The 19,711-nt window shown below is 43.5% G+C and overlaps 1 protein-coding gene across 3 annotated transcripts in view; it reads right to left on the minus strand.

Annotated features, from left to right (window-relative positions):
* Positions 1-18,735: 18,735 nt before the first annotated feature.
* The window catches only part of NPY (neuropeptide Y), a 110,386-nt gene continuing 109,410 nt past the window's right edge, over positions 18,736-19,711 (minus strand). For all 3 annotated transcript variants that reach the window (XM_054726262.1, XM_054726261.1, XM_008148033.3), the window contains one exon: positions 18,736-18,913. In XM_054726262.1, coding sequence (XP_054582237.1) covers positions 18,889-18,913 — 25 coding nt within the window. In that variant the 3' untranslated portion in view covers positions 18,736-18,888. The remainder of the gene's footprint in view (positions 18,914-19,711) is intronic.

Raw genomic sequence — 19,711 nt, forward strand, 5'->3', positions numbered from 1 at the left:
TTAATGAATCCTCTGTTAATAAAATGTAACTTATTTTCAACCTTATACACAGGTCTACAGAGATACAGACATAGCACTGTATATAGATACAATCTACTCTGTAGGTTAAGTTCCTGGTAATGGAATAAATGGCCCAACAAGAATGCATTTAAAAACCTTACCCCACACTCTTGCACAAACTGGGTATTTCCAATTATTTTAAGCTGTGTCTTTCTTAGAGGAAGGCCTTTCTCACACAAATGTTACAACAAATTTCCTTATATTTTCTATTACAGAGTTGTTGTTTTTTAATGCTAATGGTTTTCTAATTCAGAGGTCAGCAAATCATTGCCAAATCCAGCCTGCTGCCTGTTTCTGTGAGGTAAGTTTCATTGGAACACAGCTACATCTATCCTTTGCACATCGTTGATGACCACTTTTGCACTGCAGTGGCAAAGCTGAGTATTTGTGACAGAAATTGTATGTCCTAGAGAGCTGGAAATATTTATATTCTGGCCCGTTTATTGTTTGTTTTTGTGAGACAGAAACCTAACTTTATCTTACCAACTGACATACAGCCATTCAACAAACGGTTCATCTTTCCTTACTGACATGAAATGTCATCTTTGTCATATAACAAATTCCCATACACCCCTGGGTTCCTTCAGGCTCTATTCTACATCACTGACCTTTCCCAGCATAAATATCATACTCCTCCTTTTTTTAGTTCTATACATTTTTTCAATAGTTTTATAGTGTAAGTTGTGTGTTTTTTCATGTTTGGTAGGGAAAGGCCTTACTTGTCCTTTGTCAAAAACATGTTTTGTATTCATTTTTCTCCTTCAGATAAATTTCAGAATCTGCTTGTAAAGATCCCAATAGGGTTTATAATCAGTATTTCATTGACTTTAATTTGGGAGAGAATTGAAATCTTTTCAATGTTCTATGGCAGTGACTTTCCTCATGGCCTCCCCTACATTAAATGTTATCATCTTTTCACCTTTGACAATTGATAGATACTAATGGTGTTTTATTCTAATAATTAATAATAGACCACTGGCCTGTGTGGCTCTGTGGTTGGCGCATCAGCCCACGTATCAAAGGGTCACAGATTTGATTCTTGGTCAAGGGCATGTACGTACCTGGGCAGGTTCGCTCCCTGTCCCCTGGTTGGGGTGTGTGCATTTGCTGCAGGCAACCAGTTGATGTGTCTCTCTCACATGATATCTCTCTCTCTCTCTCTCTCTTTCCCCCTCCCTCCCTCCATTCCACTCTCTCTGAAAAGCAATGGAAAAAAATATCCTCTTCTGATGATTAACAACAACAAATAGTAGATAAAGTAGGTGTTTTTGTTTATTGTTAATTTTCCTCAGCTTTTTTAAAAACCATGTGTTAAGATGAGGCATCCCTCTGTCATTAATTGATAGATGTGAAAGAGGAATTTGATTACATCGCTGGCAGTGCGATTCCTATGCAGCAGAAACAATTTTAACAATTAGCCAATTGAAAGACACTGATCCCTAAAAATAAGATCTTTAGCAAACATCCTCTCTATTGACTCAACATTGCTGCTCCAAAAGGCTCCATTATTTCCCAAATTAATTTTTAATCAACTACAGGCTGTGTGAACAAGAACAGATAATTCTCCTCCTTCTGCACGCAGGCGAGCAGAGAATAGCCGTATCCGGCTCTCTCCCCCTCGTAATAATCAGCCCTGCTTCCGGACTCCCTTGTGCTCGCCCATCAGCCTCAGCCTGGCTGGAGGGTCTCAGCTGGAGTCCCTGATCAGCCTCTGGGCTAGAGTTTTAGAGGTAGGGGGTTCCTTGGGGAGTGCTCTTGTGACTAGACAGAGGGGGAAACGGACCAGCCATCCAGTCGCTGAAAAGGCCTCTACTAGTCCTACCAAGAGCTCTGGAGCTAGGATGGCCCTTCAAAATTGTCCCCAATTAGAGCAAGGGGCTGGATATTTCTCTATCTGCACTGAGTCATCATGGGTGGGGATGCTCCCAGAGAGGGGACATGACCTTGGGCTGAGAGAGTGAGGCTAGTTCCCACTGAGAGACTCGGCTGAGCAGCATCATCTGCCCAGATGCCCAGCACCCAGGAATCGAGTGCCTTGGATCTGAAGTGGCATTGGTTGGCCCAGCACAGGCACAGCATCCACCACAGGGCGTTCTCGACCTTTCCTCATATTCCCACTTTCCTCTGAGTGGGAACTCAAATAACCTTCAAGTGCACTGCTCAGCTTTGGCATTTAACCTTTTACACAAAACTGTCATGCCACACGTAGGTTACATTTCATTTCTTCCAAGCACATCACCAGAATTCACAAGGCAAATATGAGGGAACAATGGCTGCAGAATTATGTTTTTACCAAAACCTCAAAAATGTATTATTCAAATAAATGAGAGAAAAAAGTATTCGCATTAAAAAAAAATAAAACCTTATACAGTTGATGAACTAGCATTTTGTCATCTCCCTGTACCACTTTCTGACATATAGTATATGCAAAAGTTAGAGTACAAGGACATTTTGCAATAAGTCAATAATGGGTCGCAAAATTATTTATATGGTCTTCAATAATAGCATCGATAACTGTGGTTATCATTTGTATGGTGCTTCGGTGTTCACAAAGTACCTTCATATCATCAACTTGCTGAGCCTTATGAGAAGCAGGAATTACTGCAAATCTGAGGCTTAGAGGTGAGGTAATCCATGTGTCAGTCCAGATCCTGCAATAGCCTTGGATGCTACCAGTCTGTTCATCTCTAATCTCTCCTCCCTCCACTCCTTCATCCTCTCCTCCCAGCTCCAGGCAACCTCACCCAGTCCAGGCTCCATGCTCATTCTCTGCTGATACACTCTAAGCTCCTCCACTCCCCAACCAAGATCTTCTCTTCTTAGGAAGGACTTGTGCCCTGCTTCATCTTTCTCTACTTGTCTTTAGTAAAACCTGCTCTCAGCCACCCAGTGTGGCTCGGTGGATGAGCGTCAAACTATGAACCAGGAGGCCACGTTCAATTCCTGGTCAGAACACATGCCTGGGTTGCGGGCTTGATCTCCAGTAGGGGGCGTGCAGGAGGCAGCCGAGCAATGATTCTCTCTCACCAGTGATGTTTCTCTCTCTCTCTCTCTCTCTCTCTCTCTCTCTCTCTCTCTCTCTCTCTCTCTCCTCCCTCTCCTTTCCTCTTCGAAACACACACACACACACACACACACACACACACGTATATATGTATTTATTATCTCCAGGTATATATTATCTGCATCTCAACAAATAGGATCATGTTGTGTTGGAATATGGAACAGGCCAATGAGAAAGACATTTTGGAGACAGATGATCCTTCCAACTGCCTGCTCCGATCCTATTTATATTATTTTACTGCTTGATTGATGAGGCATCAATCATGTAGAGCACTGGACTTGGAGTCAAAAGAACTGGAGTTGAGCCCCTGCTCTTAGGCAGGTATTTTGATGGCTTTGACCTCCACACTTCCTAAGTGAAACGATTGGATTGTTTCACTTGGTGAGGTGACTGGAGGAACCAATGGCACAAAAATCTCAGTATTATAGCAGTTTTGTCAAAGCTCTGTGGCTAAAGGAACTTGCAGTTGGACATGATCAAGGGTGATGCCAAGAGCTCATTGCCCTCTGGGCTTTCCACCACTGGTCGCCAGGGTCCCAGGAGGATGCCCTGGCACATGTGATGTGCTCAGCAGAACTGAACTCCGCCATCAGCTGATATTGGAGACTAGCTCTTCCCTGTGTGCATAGCTGTCATTACATGCTTTGCTTTGGTTTGTCCTAGACTGTGTGACAGGGATAATATCATTGAAATACCTCCTGACGCATTTATCCTCTTAGCAATTTATTTTTTAATGCAATCCTTTCTGCCATTAATGATGTTTTATGGCCCTAGAGAAGGGGATGGTAAAATAAATATATAGAGTGATAGGACATAGGGGCGTCAGATAGGAAGGGCAAGTAGAGGTCCTTTTGCCATGTAGATGAGGTTCAGATATAGCGTTCAGACACTGCTGCTCTTTGGGATTAACTCAGTGTGTATGGGGGGAGGACAGTGAGAATACAGAAAGCCCGGAAAGAATGAAGGGGTTGGTAGGACGTCTTTTTCCAGCACAGTTGTCCAAAAGTAAAAGACAAGTGGTAATATGAAATTTTTAGGGAACAGGGCGATAAGAGAAGCCCCATTAGTTGCCTATGCTCTGAGTATAGCAGGGAAGGAATCTAGTTCCCAGGCCACAGAGAAGGCAGCTGAGCATGCTGGCTGGGACTCAAGTGCTAAGGTGAAGGGCAAAGTGTTCTGCAAGCAGAGGGCTCAGAGTAGACTGAGCTTCCAGATGAATGGAATTCACAGCCAGGCCTCCGTGGATCAGCAGCACAGCAACAAGAAAGCGAAGGCTCTGTGAGAGGGGACCCACCACCCTTGGACGCCCCTGAGAGAAGAGATCACAAGTTTCTCCAGCCAAGAACACTTCCACAGTGGATGGAGTGAGTGAGGAGTCACTGCTGCCCAGACACCAGTGGAAATAAATTTGGGGGCAAGGAAAAGTCCCCAAAGAAGGATGGCACTCGAGCCAAGAGTCTTTACTCCAACACCACACTTCTCTTTGCACTAAGACTATATCTTGGAAGGAGGAAAGAGAATCTTTGAAGGAGAAAAACAATCCACGTATGGAGTTCAAAATTTAAATTGATTATCTAGCTAAAGCGAGGCAGAGGCGACTGAGTTATGTTTTTAATTGGCAAGTTGAACTCACCTCACCATCAATGAGCATGACACATGGCAAAGAAACTCAGTTCCAGTAGGACGGAATAAAGAAACCTCCGCCTGCACCACTTTTTTAAAAACATCTGAAACACAGTCCATGCCACAAATAAATTTCTTTACTATAGATGAGAAAAGCAGCCCACCTTTAGCATTCTGGCAAATTCCAATCTTACAAAACAATGTTAACAAGGCAGATGACCACTTTTAAGTCTCTATTACAAGAAGTTTCTCTATTGCAATTTCATTGCACTCCTTCAATGTAATTAACCATTCATCCTATTGTAATGAAAAACCAGCAGCCAGGTCTGCTAGGGACTGATACTGGGAACAAGATTTGACAATTGCCAACAAGTTAATGATTTCTAAAGCCCTTTTAATGCTTCAGCCTGTGGAATTCTGACATCAGTTTTGTCCATGTGAAGGAATGGCCAGGGGAGCGGCTGTCTTTCCCACTTACTGCCTCCCTCCACCCATTCACAGCTGAGATGTGGGAAATAAAAGCTACATCAAGGGGAAATGTTCTACAGTTACATACGGGTTTCCACAAGACAAGACGTCATTATTTGAAAGATCAGATTCAACAGACGTTTAAAGCAATGACCCCATTCAGATCTTCTGAGTGCAATGGCAGCCAGCTGTGTTGAGGGATCCCAGAATCTGAGACTTGGATACTGTCAATCATCAAGGTGCTGGGTGCTGTGAGCGGCGACAAGCCAGGGTTTGCATCTTCATTGACCTTTTTTGCCCAAGTGAACCTTTAAGTACTCCAGATTTCTAAAGGCCACTTTGGTTATGCATCCAAATTAGCTGCTGACATCCCTTTTTGTCAAGTCATCTCTAATGAAGGACCTGACAACATACATACCTATTCTCTTTGTCTTGGTGGAGGGAAGGAACTACAATTTATCGAGCACTTATTATCTGTCTGGTATTTTGCCAAGTATTTTATGCAACAGAAGTGTCTATTCCTTCATTTAATTCTAACAATTAGGCAAGATTGATTTTATTACTCCTTTTTTTTTTAAGAAGCTGAAACTAGGGGAGAGACTGCAATTAGCTTACTCAGGTAGTAAAATATGGAATAAGAATTAGCTCCAACGTACCTATTGTTCCATTACATACTTTTATGGTAGGAGCTGACTTTCTCACTACACTGTGGATTTCTTAACTAGTTGTGGTGTAAATTCATGTGCATCTTCATTTCTGTCTGATGGCAGCCTTCCTGATACACTAGGCTAAATATACTAGTATACATATATATTTTTTTATTTTATTGATTTCAGAGAGGAAGGTAGAAGAAGAGAGAGAGAGAAACATCAATGATGAGAGAAAATCATTGATCAGCTGCCTCCTGCACACCCCACACTGGGGATCGAGCCCCCAACCCGGCAAGTGCCCTGACTGGTAATCGAATCATGACCTCCTGGTTCATAGGTCAATGGTCAACCACTGAGCCATGCCAGCCAGGTTCTAGGCGAAATATATTTTTCAAGTCTCTCACTTATTTACCAAGGGATTACTGCACTTTGCGCACACATAGAACATAGCAATGAGCAGAGAATTAGCATCTGTGAGATCCAGTTCAGTGAAAATCAAGTACAATGAAAACACACTATAGAAATCTATAATAATAAAAGCGTAATATACAAATCGACCTAACGGCCGAACAGCAGAAAGACTGTCCTGACAACCATGCTATGACACCCATTGGCGCTAGGCCAGCCAAGGCGGATGCGATGCAATTGGTGGTGGGCCCGGCCATCACCCCATGATTGCCCTGCAGAGGGAGGCCCAGACCACTGGCCAGTGGGGCAATCAATCGGGGGGCTCCACAATCGCCCCAAAGAGGGAGGCCCAGGCTACCCGGCAGCGGTGCTGCTGTGGGTGGTTGGGGCCTACCTGTTTGGGGTGATCAATTGTGGGGCTCCCAGACTGTGAGAGGGTGCAGTCTGGGCTGAGGGAACCACCCCCCCAGCCTGAGTGCACGAATTTCGTGCACTGGGCCTCTAGTACTGAATATATATAATTTTTAAAATGCAAAACAGAGCTCACAACAAAGGGAGAAGTATTACCAGAAATGAGAAGGAAACTAAAAGGCCAGCATCTAAGGAACTTAGTTTATGCTTCCTTCTCTTGAAGACTGTATTGGCAGGAAGTCCAACTAACCTAGGAGCGTTGGTTTCAATGCCCAGATGAAGGCAGTAGACCAGCATTTCAGCTCGTCAACTGGGAAGGGGAACAGAGAGTTCAGTATAAATACAAGACCCTCAAATAGCTGCTCATGGCAAATATAACAAACTAGAGGCCCAGTGCATGATTGAATCATGCACATGTAGGGTCCCCTACACGCTTTCGCTTTTCGCGGTGGAGCTGGGTGCCTGTCCGCTGGTGCACCAGGCCTTTCAGAAGCCTCCAGCTCGGCGGAGGCTTCTGAAAGGCCTGGTGCCGGAGCAGACAGGCACCCAGCTCCCACGCTTTTGATGGTCTGCGGCCGCTGAGGGGGGCTGCCGCAGACACCTGACTACCCTGCCGTTGAGAGGTGCAGCTGGGTGTCCGTGGCAGGCCCCCTCAGCGGCTGCGGATCTGTACGTTGAGAGGCACAGGGGGTGGGAGTCCTGCCCACTGCGCCTTTCAACAGCAGGGTAGCCCCCCTCAGTGGCAGCGGATCTGAGCCTCTCAATGGCCGGATAGGCCACCCCGAGTCCCGCCCCCCAGCCTCCCGCCGCCCAATCGTGGGTGTAGCGGAGTGATGGTAATTTACATGTTACTCTATTATTAGATAGGATTATAAAAGGATGGAACAGAAAAAACTATGCCATTGGCTCAGCTGACCTACCTGTGCCAAGGCTCTGGATGGGGGAAAACGTCACCAGAGGAACCTAAAATACCAACTTGAAAATCATGTAGGTTATATTTATTTTAACCCCATAATGCAGGGACTACTAAGATAAGGAATTCACATAAACTGGTTGGTAATTCCCCTGAGTCACCTGGCTGGTGCAAACACAAAACGACTCCCTCTCCATGCCTCTGTCTCTATCATAATCATAGTAATTTTTAAAAATATTGTTTTTGATCTGTGATTGGTTGAATCCACAAATGTGAGACCCCAGACTGTATATTTATTGAAAAATTTTGTGTATAAGTGGACCCCAGTTCAAACCCATGATGTTCAAGGGTCAACTGTAGTCTAAACATGCTAGTTACAAGAGCTCACTATTTACATTTTTTAAATAGCTGTATTTTGTTACAAGAAATGCAACTAGAACTTAATGACTCAGAAAGGTTTAAGGTAAATAGATGAAAAAAGATAGGTAAATAAGCTAGTGTAGCTGAATTAGTATTAGACACACTAGACTTTTAGGCAAAATCCATACCGGGGATAAGAGAGAGGGGTCATTGCATAAATAATTTAAAAAATCAAGTCTTTTCTGACATCAAAGTCTATCTTAACAGTTCTCTGTGCTGCCTGCCCCTTATTACCATAGTGATCATCCTATATAATGAGCTAATATGTTAATTAGACCGAACAGCAGAATGACCGTCTGGACGAAGCTGGGGCTGCGAGGGCCGAGCCTCTTGCGTGAATTTCGTGCATCGAGCCTCTAGTATATATAATAAAACAGTGGGTTAGAATTCTACTGAAAGAAACACAGTGGCTTAAAATCCCCAAAGATATGACACAAAGAACATGGGCTGTATAGTCCAGGCGTCCTCAAACTACGGCCCGCAGGCCACATGCGGGTGTTTTTGCCGATTTGTTTTTTTACTTCAAAATAAGATATGTGCAGTGTGCATAGGAATTTGTTCATAGTTTTTTTTTTAAACTATAGTCTGGCCCTCCAACGGTCTGAGGGACAGTGAACTGGCCCCCTGTTTAAAAAGTTTGAGGACCCCTGGTATAGTCCATCTGGCCTGGGTTGGAGTTCCAGCTCCACCACTTACCAGGTATGTTGCCTTGTTTCATTTTACCTCTCTGGGCCTCAGTTTCTTCATCTGTAAAATGTGGCAAGCAATACCTGCCTCTCATAATTAGTATGAGGATTAAAACAATTAAAAGGCCAGTTTATACTAGCTTCTCAGCCAATGTTAGCTTCCTCATACCCTATTTTTTAAATCAGACACAAACAAAACCTGCAAAACATAACTTTAAAAGGCAAATAGCTATTTAGGATTTTGAGTTGAAATCCTTTTTTTAATAAAGAATTAATTGTCCATGAAATTAAATATTTAATGCATTCACAGAACCAATGTATTTATAATGTTAGAATAGAAAAGTAACTGGTCTAGAAATTATAAGAAATTCTTAATGTCTTCACAGCTGGTGTTTTTCTATCATGGGAATATTTTTAAACTACCTTTTACAATTATCCAAAGAGAACAGTGACTGTAAGTTTAATTAGGGCAATAGCATGCAGTTGAACATTTATATTCAAGTGTATAAATGCTGATGGTTAGTTGACATGCTCACTTCTAAGTAGTTTGGCACTCGGAGTACACAGCGGGGGTGGGTAGAAGTAGGCTTACAGTTGTAATACAAATAACACAATAATGAATAAATACAAGAATAAACTCTGTGTGTCATGTACTTACAACTGTAGAGCTACCCATCCCTGTATTTTCCCTTAAAACAAGATCATAGTGGTTTGTTTCTCAAGTGGGGTGATCAGCTGTCCTGGTTTGCTTAGGACTAAAGGGTTTTTCAAGATGTAGGACTTTCCATGTTAAACCTGAGAAAGTCCTGGGGCAATCAGAATGATTAGTCATCCTACCAGGTCAACATCCCAAAACTGATTTGCTGGCATCATCACAACTGTTGGAGCCCTTCATGAGAAGCCTGCCCTGCCAAGTGCCCGTGTCTCCTGCTGACTGCTGGGCACAGCACTGGGTCTCTGCCGGTCCCGAGTCCCAGGCGAAAGTTGCCTTGAGGTCTGTGTGCGGGAGAGAAGTATCTCTTCTGTTATACTTTGTCACCTGCACCCCAATGCAGCCTATGCCTAACACATCACTTCTTTCAAAAACATGGTACGTTTGGCTTTGTGTACTTACTTCTCACATTGTTACCCTAAATGAGTGCCTCGTTTTCATGGGGAAGGTATTAGCCAACCATTCCCTCCATGGTCCTACATGCTCATCCCAGCTGCCGGGAGCATCAACTCAATCCATGCTCACTCCGAGATGACAACACTCACACTCAGACGGGTAGCCAATCACCATTCCCCAGAAAACGACCTCAGAATCCCAGTTGGCACTTGCTTAGGCACCTGTACAGCTTTTTTTTCTAGGAACATAACGTAGTTCGTAATGATCTTGAGGTCCACAAAAGAGCAGCCTATGGAACTGTTGCCACTCACCAAGGAACATTTCAAATGCCACTCCCCACTCCTGACACACACCACTGGGAATTGTTTCAGGCCCCCTGTTCTCCCACAGCAATTACTTTGTGCTTCTATTCAAACCTCAGTCATGATCGACCTTGTATTACAGTCACTTAAGCATGTGTCTATCTCCTTATAAATTGTTAGGTCCTTAAGGGCAGAGAAACTCTGTTCTTTGTATCAGTCTTAGAACCTAGCAGACTACCTGTCACAGAGAGATTCTTCGGTTAGTGTTTCAGAAATTGATAGCATCCTTGGGACTCTAGAAACTTATCAGAGAGGAGCTGGCTCCATTTTAACTTTCAATAATTCAGTCTGTTAGGAAGAATGGCTATATTAAATATGTTCTGCCAACATTGCTTATTTTACATTAAAATTCACAGACCAGTTAATTTAGTGGGTTGCTATGATTTGAAAAGATTTGGCAGTGAGCGAAAAGATGTAGGGAGTCAGAATAAATACAACTCAAATTATTTCAGGCAAACTTTAATTGAAAAAAAATCATTTGAATGATACTGTTCTCTCTAGTAGATAATATCCACATAGTGAGGTGTTACTTAGTGAGAAGAAACGGTAAAATGTGATTTTTATGTTCTACTAAAAGGTTTGCATTTTAACTTTAATTTCCCTCATAATACCATAGTATAGCAGTCAAATTAATGAGTCAAGTCAAATTGTAAATAAATACACGGAACAACTCAAGTTGCAAACTTAACTTCTAGGAAAACAGAAAATCCTGAAATTAGGACTAGATTGGGAATTAAAGGAATCTGTGACTTTTAAGTTAATCAGTTTGTTAAAAAGACTCAAATTCTTTATATGTCTAAATATCAAAATAATTTGCCTAAGGACAAAAACACTTTTACGATACATCCCAAATTAGAGTCAATACATTAGTAACATGGGGAATAATGCTAATAGGACATACCATAATATAGCAATACATTAGCAATATAATCAGTAACAATTTGCAATAACTCCAAAATGATCATTAAACTTAGAGCCAGGGAAAAATTATTAGTGAGCCAAAAGACACTTCAGAAAATTTTGGTACCACAATAGTCAAGGTTGAAGAAAAAAGTTCTTTCTGAACTGCATACTAAAGGTAATTAAAGTGAGTGAAACTTCTGAGATGAAGGAAAGGACACTATCAACCAATAACTCTGAGGGCTCCGGGAAGGCATGGTTGAATAAACTCCTGTAATTTTGTAAAAAATGGTACCTGCACCTCCTTGAAAAATCACAACAAATCCTCTGAGGTTGTTCACCAAACACTGCACTTGTTCTGGCTCGCGTGGGATCACTTTCAGTCATCACACTCACCTCCAGACTGAACTGGCTTCCATGGAGCACCTACCATATGGCAGGCAACCAGGCAGGTATCATCCCACACAGTGCCCATAATTGCAAAGAGTTTCAATTCTGCAGCATTAGAATGAGTTCAAATTGATAGCTATTACTTACCACATTAAAAAATGAGCCTGGGTGACACATAAGATTAATTATATGTTATTCCATTCTGATTTTTAAAAGATTCAGTGTGACTTCACACTGTGCTAATTTTTTAATAGGCAGAAGAAAAGGCAATCATTTAATTGTGACAATATATCATAAAGCTCCTAGTGTGAACCACAATAAAAGAATATTCCACCGAAATATCTTATTTAAAAGGCTGTTTTCCTTTATGATGATAGAAAAGGGTATTTGTTTCATTCTGATGATACTGTAACTGATTCCAATGTTCTGCATGGAGGAGAAGAAACATTTTCTCTTGCCTACACAGTAATAAGTAACCATGTAAGCATATGCGTGTGTACTAGAAAGAGGGAAACAATTAACTGCCATATTTACTTTCCTGTCATCAGAAGGGTCACAGAGTCTGCACGTGGGTGTAGCTTTAGACAGGGGCATCCGTCATCCTTACTTCACTCAGCAGGAAGCACTGGGCCACGGTGTGCAAATCCCAAACCAGGACTGATTTCCCCTTCTCTTTGTACCTATCTGCTTTCCTGCCCTGGCCCTTATCTAGACACGAGAAAGAATCTGGAAGATATTCAGGAAGTTCAAATATCGCAGAAGAAATAGTCCCTTCCTTCCTGAATAAGTAAACTGACCTCAGTATATTTATTCTCTGAACTTGTAAATTTGTCCATAAGATCATGTTTAGAACTCCTGGAGAAAACAAGATGGCGGCATAGGTAAACACCTGAACTTGCTGCCTCGCACACCACTTCAAAACTACAACTAAAAGACAAAACGGGTATCATCCAGAACTCGGGAAGGCTAGCTGAGTGGAAATTATACAACTAGAAGGAAAGAGAAAAGCACACTGAGACTCGGAGGAGGGGTGGAGGTGCAGAGTGAAGTGCAGAGGTACAGAGGTGCACGCGTGCGGAAAGGGCTAGCAACTAAGTATGCTGTTGTCTTTTTCGATTGGGAGGGAGACACAAGCTCCCGACTGCTCTCCAGGCAGGACTCTGGGGACCCAGACTCATACAGGGAGAAACTGGACTGTCTGGCATCAGCGGAACTCGAGGGCAGTTTTCTCTCAGAGGTGCTTGCAGCGATCATTGTTCCTGCACGGTGCCGCGGGACACAGAGACACAGGACCTCTTCCAGGCAGGGCTGAAGGTCAGCCATTGCTGTTTGCTTCACCCTGGTGATTCCTTAAGACCCTGCCCCACCCAATTTGTGCGCAGAGGCTTTTACATATGAATGGCCTGGCCCTCTGCAATCTGAAACTTAACGTACTTCAGCTGGGTCAAAGAGCCCCAGAGCCTCCAAAAGAAGACCCAAGGCTCCACAGCAGCTTGCATTGCTTCACAGCTGGGCCTCATCTGGGCACCTCCAAACCCCAAACAAAGAGAAGGAATCTGCAGATCTCTCTGTAGCTCCTGCTGGGTGGCCTCTCTCCTTGGAGATCCAAGAGCCAATGTTCCCAGTGGTCAGAGAGAGACCATTCAGACTACAACTCTTCAGATCCATAAGAGACACACTCAGGGGGCAGACTCAGTGAGCGCCAAAGCCCCACTGAAGCAAGTCTTGCCCCATAAGGGTGTCTCCAGCACAGAAGTTCTCCCATCATAGACACAACTGATCCTCACAGCCAATTGGCCTTGAGGTCAATTCCTCCCAGTGATACCAACAACAATCATGGCTTACCTACAACAAGACTGTGCACACAGCCCACAAAGGGGTGCACCAAGAGTGTCCACCTAAGGTAACTGGGGAGGCGCAGCCACTGGGCCCTATAGGACACCTAGCACACAAAGCCATGCTATCAACAGAGGAAAGCATCCAAAATGTGGAGACAAAGAAACAGGTCACAGATGAAAGAAATGGAGGAAAGCAAACGACTGGATATAGAGTTCAAAACCACGGTTATACGATTACTCAAGAATCTTCTAGAAACTGCCAATAAATTTAGTGAGACCCTCAAGGATAAAAAAGAACCAACTAGAAATTAAGCATACACTGACTGAAATAAAGAATAATATACAGAGATCCAATAGCAGACTAGAGGATCACAAGAATCAAGTCAAAGATTTGAAATATGAAGAAGCAAAAAACATCCAACTGGAAAAGCAAAAAGAAAAAAGAATCCAAAAATATGAAGATAGTGTAAGGAGCCTCTGGGACAACTTCAAGCATACCAACATCTGAATTATGGGGGTGCCAGAAGAAGAGAACAAGATATTGAAAACCTATTGGAAGAAATAATGACAGAAAACTTCCCCTACCTGGTTAAAGAAATAGACTTACAAGTCCAGGAAGTGCAGAGAACCCCAAACAAAAGGAATCCAAAGAGGACCACACCAAGACACATCATAATTAAAATGCCAAGAGCAAAAGACAAAGAGAGAATATTAAAAGCAGCAAGAGAAAAATAGTTACCTATAAGTGAGTACCCATATGACTGTCAGCTGATTTCTCAACAGAAACCATGCAGGCCAGACGGGAGTGGCAAGAAATATTCAAAGTGATGAATAGCAAGAACCTACAACCAAGATTACTCTACCCAGCAAAACTATCATTTAGAATTGAAAGTCAGATAAAGAGCTTAATAGATAAGAAAAAGCTAAAGGAATCCATCACCGCCAAACCAGTATTATATGAAATGCTGAAGGGTATTCTTTAAGAAGAGGAAGAAGAAGAAAAAAGTAAAGACAAAAACTATGAATAACAAAGTGACAACAAATACGTATCTATCAACAAGTGAACTAAAAATCAAGTGAATAAAAAGTCTGATGAACAGAATAAACTGGTGAATATAATAAGGTCAGGGGCATAGAAAGGGAGTGGACTGACAAATCTCAGAGGAAAGGGGTGTGGGGGTGTGGGAAGAGACTGGACAAAAATCGTACACCTATGGATGAGGACAGTGGGGGTGGGGGGGTAAGGGCAGAGGGTGGGGTGGGAACCAGGTGGAGGGGAGCTATGGGGGGAAAAAAGAGGAACAACTGTAATAATCTGAAAAATAAAGATTAGGAAAAAAAATAGCAGCTCCCACTAACAGGGGTTAACTGCTTGCTTTGTAGACACCAAGCTAGTGATACAGGGCATCACTGTTGCATAGTGATAGAAGATGCTGTGGGTCTTCTCTCCAGGGTATTCTGACCCCAACTTTCCTCAGGATGCTGGAGATGGATAGATAGTGCCAGGTCTGTGCTGAAAGAATTCTCAGGACCTCATGTAAATAGTTAAATTCACAATAAACGTGATCTAAATTAAAAAAAAAAGAAAAAAAAAGATCATGTTTAAGAGATCTCAGCTGGGAAGTCTAGTCCTGATTAGCTGAATGAAGAATACTATTCGGGGAGCTGGGGGGGGGGTGGTCCTGGTTTGTCCGTGGAGCCACGTCCACAAGAAGAGCAGGAGGTACTGAGGGGAAGGGGGAGGTAAGAATGGCTGGGAGAAAAGAATTGGGCTGCCTAGAGCAGCGGTGGCCAGCCAGTGGTCCGTGAGGTCCAAAAGGTTGGTGACTGCTGGCCTAGAGGACTTGCTTTCATACCAAATGGGGTTTTCCCTTTAGAACAGTAGCCCAGTGGCCCAGGCCTAGCATATGGTCAAATTCAAATAACTTGCAAAACACTCAAAATATGTATTGCTCTCTCTTAACTGCATGTCCTCTACCTCCTCTCTCTCACTCTTCATCTGGCAATAGGTGCTCCTCCCTCATTCTCCCAGGTGGGTTGGGAGCCCCTTCCTTGCTCCTGGAGCACCTCATGCCCACTTCTTGTGAGGTAGGGAGGAGACAGTTCTGACCCCACGACAGGGAATGACAGCTGTGAGCATGCTGAGTGTGAAGGGCCCAAGCTGCAGCTTTGGCCCATAGAGGCTCTGTCCTCTTCCCGTCTCCCTCAGGATGCCAGGCCAGCGGCTGTTGTTTATTGAGGCCCCATTGCACTGTGGGTAGGGACACTGTGTCAGAAGGCAACCTGCATTCACAAGTGCCCCTTCTTTTCTTCCATTTGCTGCCGCATGTGACGGGCTGGCTCTTCTTCTCCATGTGGCTGTTTGGGTAAGTAAATTTGGCAAGGTCCCCCACCGAACTCACTAATTCCTGTCACTCACCACCAGAATGCTGAGATTTTATATGGGGGAAGGGGATATTCCAGAGTCTTGGGCCTCAGCCAGGTGCCCTGACTCAGCTTAGGGCAGCCCTGAATCTGAATCATCAGATACTTGCCCATCTGGAATTTTGTTCTCTATTTGGCAACTGATTCTCAAATCTACAGCTCCTTTGTCAGAAAACTGCAAAGAGAAGCATGATGAGTAGGACGGAAGAACCTAGCTATATCCAAACCTCTAACACTCTCATCTTAGCACTTCTAAGAATGCACTGTAATTATCCGTCTCCCTCATTAGACAGTAAATTGCCTGAGATACTATTATTGATCTTTATATCCACAGCGCTTAGAACAATGCCCAATATATATAAGGTGCTCAAAAAATGTTAAGTGAATGAATGGACAGATGGATGAGTTTGGCCATTCTTGGACCTACTTCATCAATCCAACCCCTGGCTACTCTGCCCCTGGTCCTGTCACTTCCTACACAAGTTGCAGCTGTCCTACCTCTGAGTTTAGCCCAGCTGGTCGCCTTACATGGAGTCCTCATTCCAGCTCAACGTTCACATTCTCCATTAAGCCCTTTCCAGCTGGTTCTGCCCACACTCGTTCCCCTTTCTAAATGCTTCTTGCACAGTTTAGTACTTTGTTATTCTCTAATTTGTTTTAAGTGTACCAGAGTTATATTCTTAACTGGATTATATGTGACCTGGTCTTGACTTACTTCTTCTGTGAGACAGCATCAGGCAGGGTAGAGTTTGTAACTAGAGGAGCCGCTGCCTGGACCCCTAACCTGAGTGAGGTAGAAAGTCACGTAGTTTCCCTGGGCCTCAGTTTCCTTATCTGTGAAAATGGGTGGAATAATTATCTACTTGAATGTGTCATGGCATTGTAAAGATCAACATAAAAATGTAACAGCATCTGCAAAAAAGTTATGAACAATTTATACTTAAGGCAGAAGAGTCTGGATGAGAGGAGAGCTTAATAATGCTTATAGAGTTATTTTTGTATATAAAAGGCTAATATGCTAAGTGTCCATCTGATCGGTCGCTATGACGCACTCTGACCACCAGGGGGCAGACACTCAACACAGGAGCTGCAGCGCTGCAGTGACTTGGCAGCCATGGTTCTCGGGTGATGCACCCCAAAACCAGAGAGAAGGGAGCCCGATTCCTCACAGGGCCGCACTATTTCACCTTTGGCTGTGGGTTATGATGTTGCTGGGCACTGTCGCCCCAAATCTGATTTACTGCACATTTGCATTTGTGTTCCAAACCCTGTACAACAGCAGCTTTCCAGAGTGCCTTGGGGACCCCTCGGGGGATGTCGAAGAGCCAGTTTCGACCCGATCCCCGGAGGCCAGGCCAAGGGACCCCACCTGCCGGAGGGACCCCACTCACTCCACAGACATCCTTTGAGCCACTGCGCCACCCCAGGTGCAACCGGCCAGGGAGGGACAATGGGAGGTTGGCTCCAGGACATGTCCGGCCCATCTCGCCCATTCCCACCCCATTGGCCACCTTCCAATTTCCTTTCAATGTGCACAAATCCATGCACCAGGTCACTAGGCTCATTAATGAAGGTGGAGTTGTTCTCACTGTCACTGAAGTGAGGATTATTATTTGCAATGATAGGTGGGTGATCTGGTGCCTTTACACCTATTCCAGAGAGGATCAGCAGGCTGAAAATGTTTGAGAACTTCTACTAGGGATCCTGTTGGAATGCAGTGTTGCCACTTGAGCCTGCTTCCTGGTTTATAAACAATGATCTTCTCACTGTGTCCTATGTGATAGTAAGGACAAGGGAACACTCTGGAGTCCCTTTCTATATGGGTATTAATCCTATTCATGTGTGCTCATGTTCTAATCACCCCCAAAGAGCCCACCTCAGAATACCATCACACTGAGGATTAGGATCGCAACATATGGATGTGGAGGGACACAACATTCCATCTATAGCAAGGGATTTGTAACCCAGCACAGGGATCATCAAAAACATCATCCTTACCCACATCCCTTCTATTGCTTACTTATAACAATATCTTAACTTGAATTTTAACCCCAGTATAGACATGTGGAAAGTTGGGCAGGATTTACTACTCTCATTCCACAAGTGAGAACTCAGAAGTTGAGAGAAGATGAAGGTCAGAGAACCTGGAAGCCACTGATAGATCAGCACCACAGAGCTCACCTGGTGTGAAGGGTTAGTCCTCTTTCTCGCTTGATGAGGTGAAGAGGGGAGAGTTATAAGTACAATGTTGACTGTTTAATGTTTAGCCTTTTAGGCATTTAGATGTGGTGGGAAATTCCTATTTTCTTTGATTTAAAAATTACATGTAAGAATCTAATAACATTGATTTAAAACTAAGCTCATACAAATAGGTACATGAAGGAAGGGATTTAATAACCTTTAGCTAAATTGATTAACATACCCCATGTTGTGTGAAAACATAACCATCCGACTCAAGTGTATTTCTGCTTATGACTCAAATTCCAAGAGTAGTAGCCTAAGGAACTATGTATACCTGAGCTGTCTAACATGGTAACTGCTAGAAACATCTGGCTAAAAGTTCAATAAGGTTTAAAACTCAGCTCCTTATTTCATGAGCTACATTCAAGTGCTCAATAGCCACAGGTGGCTAGTGGCTACCACATTAAACAGGGGAGACAGAAGACGTTTTTCAGAAAATGCGATTAGACAGCAATCCTGTCTGTGAACAGCATAGGCCAATGAGGTTAACAAGGAGGCCCTGTGCATGGCAGGAGGCGTTCATCAAATTGCTCCAAACTAGCATTCCACTGTCCAATGTTTCCAAATACTTCTGTTACACACACACAGCTAAGTCTTGGCCATCATAAATCATCATATCTTTATATTTTCCATAGCCACTGCTTTAATATTGGTGAAACAAGCCTTGAATTTGCTACTTGGGGAGACTGATTTCATGAATAACTTAATGCTCACTGTCGCAACATCAGATCTTTCATTGAGGAGCACACACTTTTGAATGCATGTTACTTTATTGAAACGCACATATATACGACAAGAGGAGAGCTCTGCAGAGTGGAGCACAGGGGCTGCTTGCATTGGGAGGACAGGCAGACTCTAGCTTTACAGAATGAAATTGAGGTTGGAAAATAGGCAAAGCCCGGAGAGCAAGTTTCCTCTCCCATCACCACATAGAGCGGTCTTCCAGCCTGTCAACAGAAGAAGCAGAGCGTGTAAGAGAAGCTCCCCAGCTGCCTGGGGGGCTGGCAAGAGCGAGACATTCTGTTCGGAACTGAAAGATGGTCAGAAACTGTGGAAAGGGCTCCCACGGGCATTCCATGTGGGATATCAGAGCGGGAGACAGTGGTGCAATGTGCACAGACCCAACTCAGTAGCTTTCACTCGTGGTCATGGGAGTCTTGGGCAAATCTCAGAGGGACTATTTAAAAGGCTCTGTGTTTATCAAAGAACCCTGCAGTATTTCTGAAGATCAAAACTAGGAACTGTAACAAGAAAGTTATTGTTGCTCAACTCTGAATATGCTTCCTTTGTTTCCCTCCAAGGCTTTTTATGTAGGCAGACGCTATGTATTTGGACTATAAAGAAGCCTTTTTAATAAAATAGCATTCACAGGCAACATCAAGGCTGTCAGGTTTTGTTTCCTTATAACTGCACTTGATTGTGGCTGTCAATCAGGATGCAATTAACTTTATTTCATGCCCTAACCGTGCAACTTCAGGCCACAAAACAAAGTAGGTCTGGATGGTTCTTTTTCTTATCCTAGGTAGATAGAGTATAGCTTACCCTAAGCTTTTTACCGTAGCAAACATTATACGCATGTCCATGAAACATGAAAAAGCATTTATTGGTTAGTATGTAAAAGCAATCCTTACGAATTTTCCATTTGTTTCCCTTGCATTTGTTATTGAAATCTGGCTGGTACCTGCACGGACATGAGCACTGGAGCTTTATTCCAGTCCAGACGGTATTTCCCTCGGAGAAAACAA

Source organism: Eptesicus fuscus, chromosome 14 (genome assembly GCF_027574615.1).
Source record: "Eptesicus fuscus isolate TK198812 chromosome 14, DD_ASM_mEF_20220401, whole genome shotgun sequence".
In the NCBI taxonomy this organism is placed as follows: domain Eukaryota; kingdom Metazoa; phylum Chordata; class Mammalia; order Chiroptera; family Vespertilionidae; genus Eptesicus; species Eptesicus fuscus.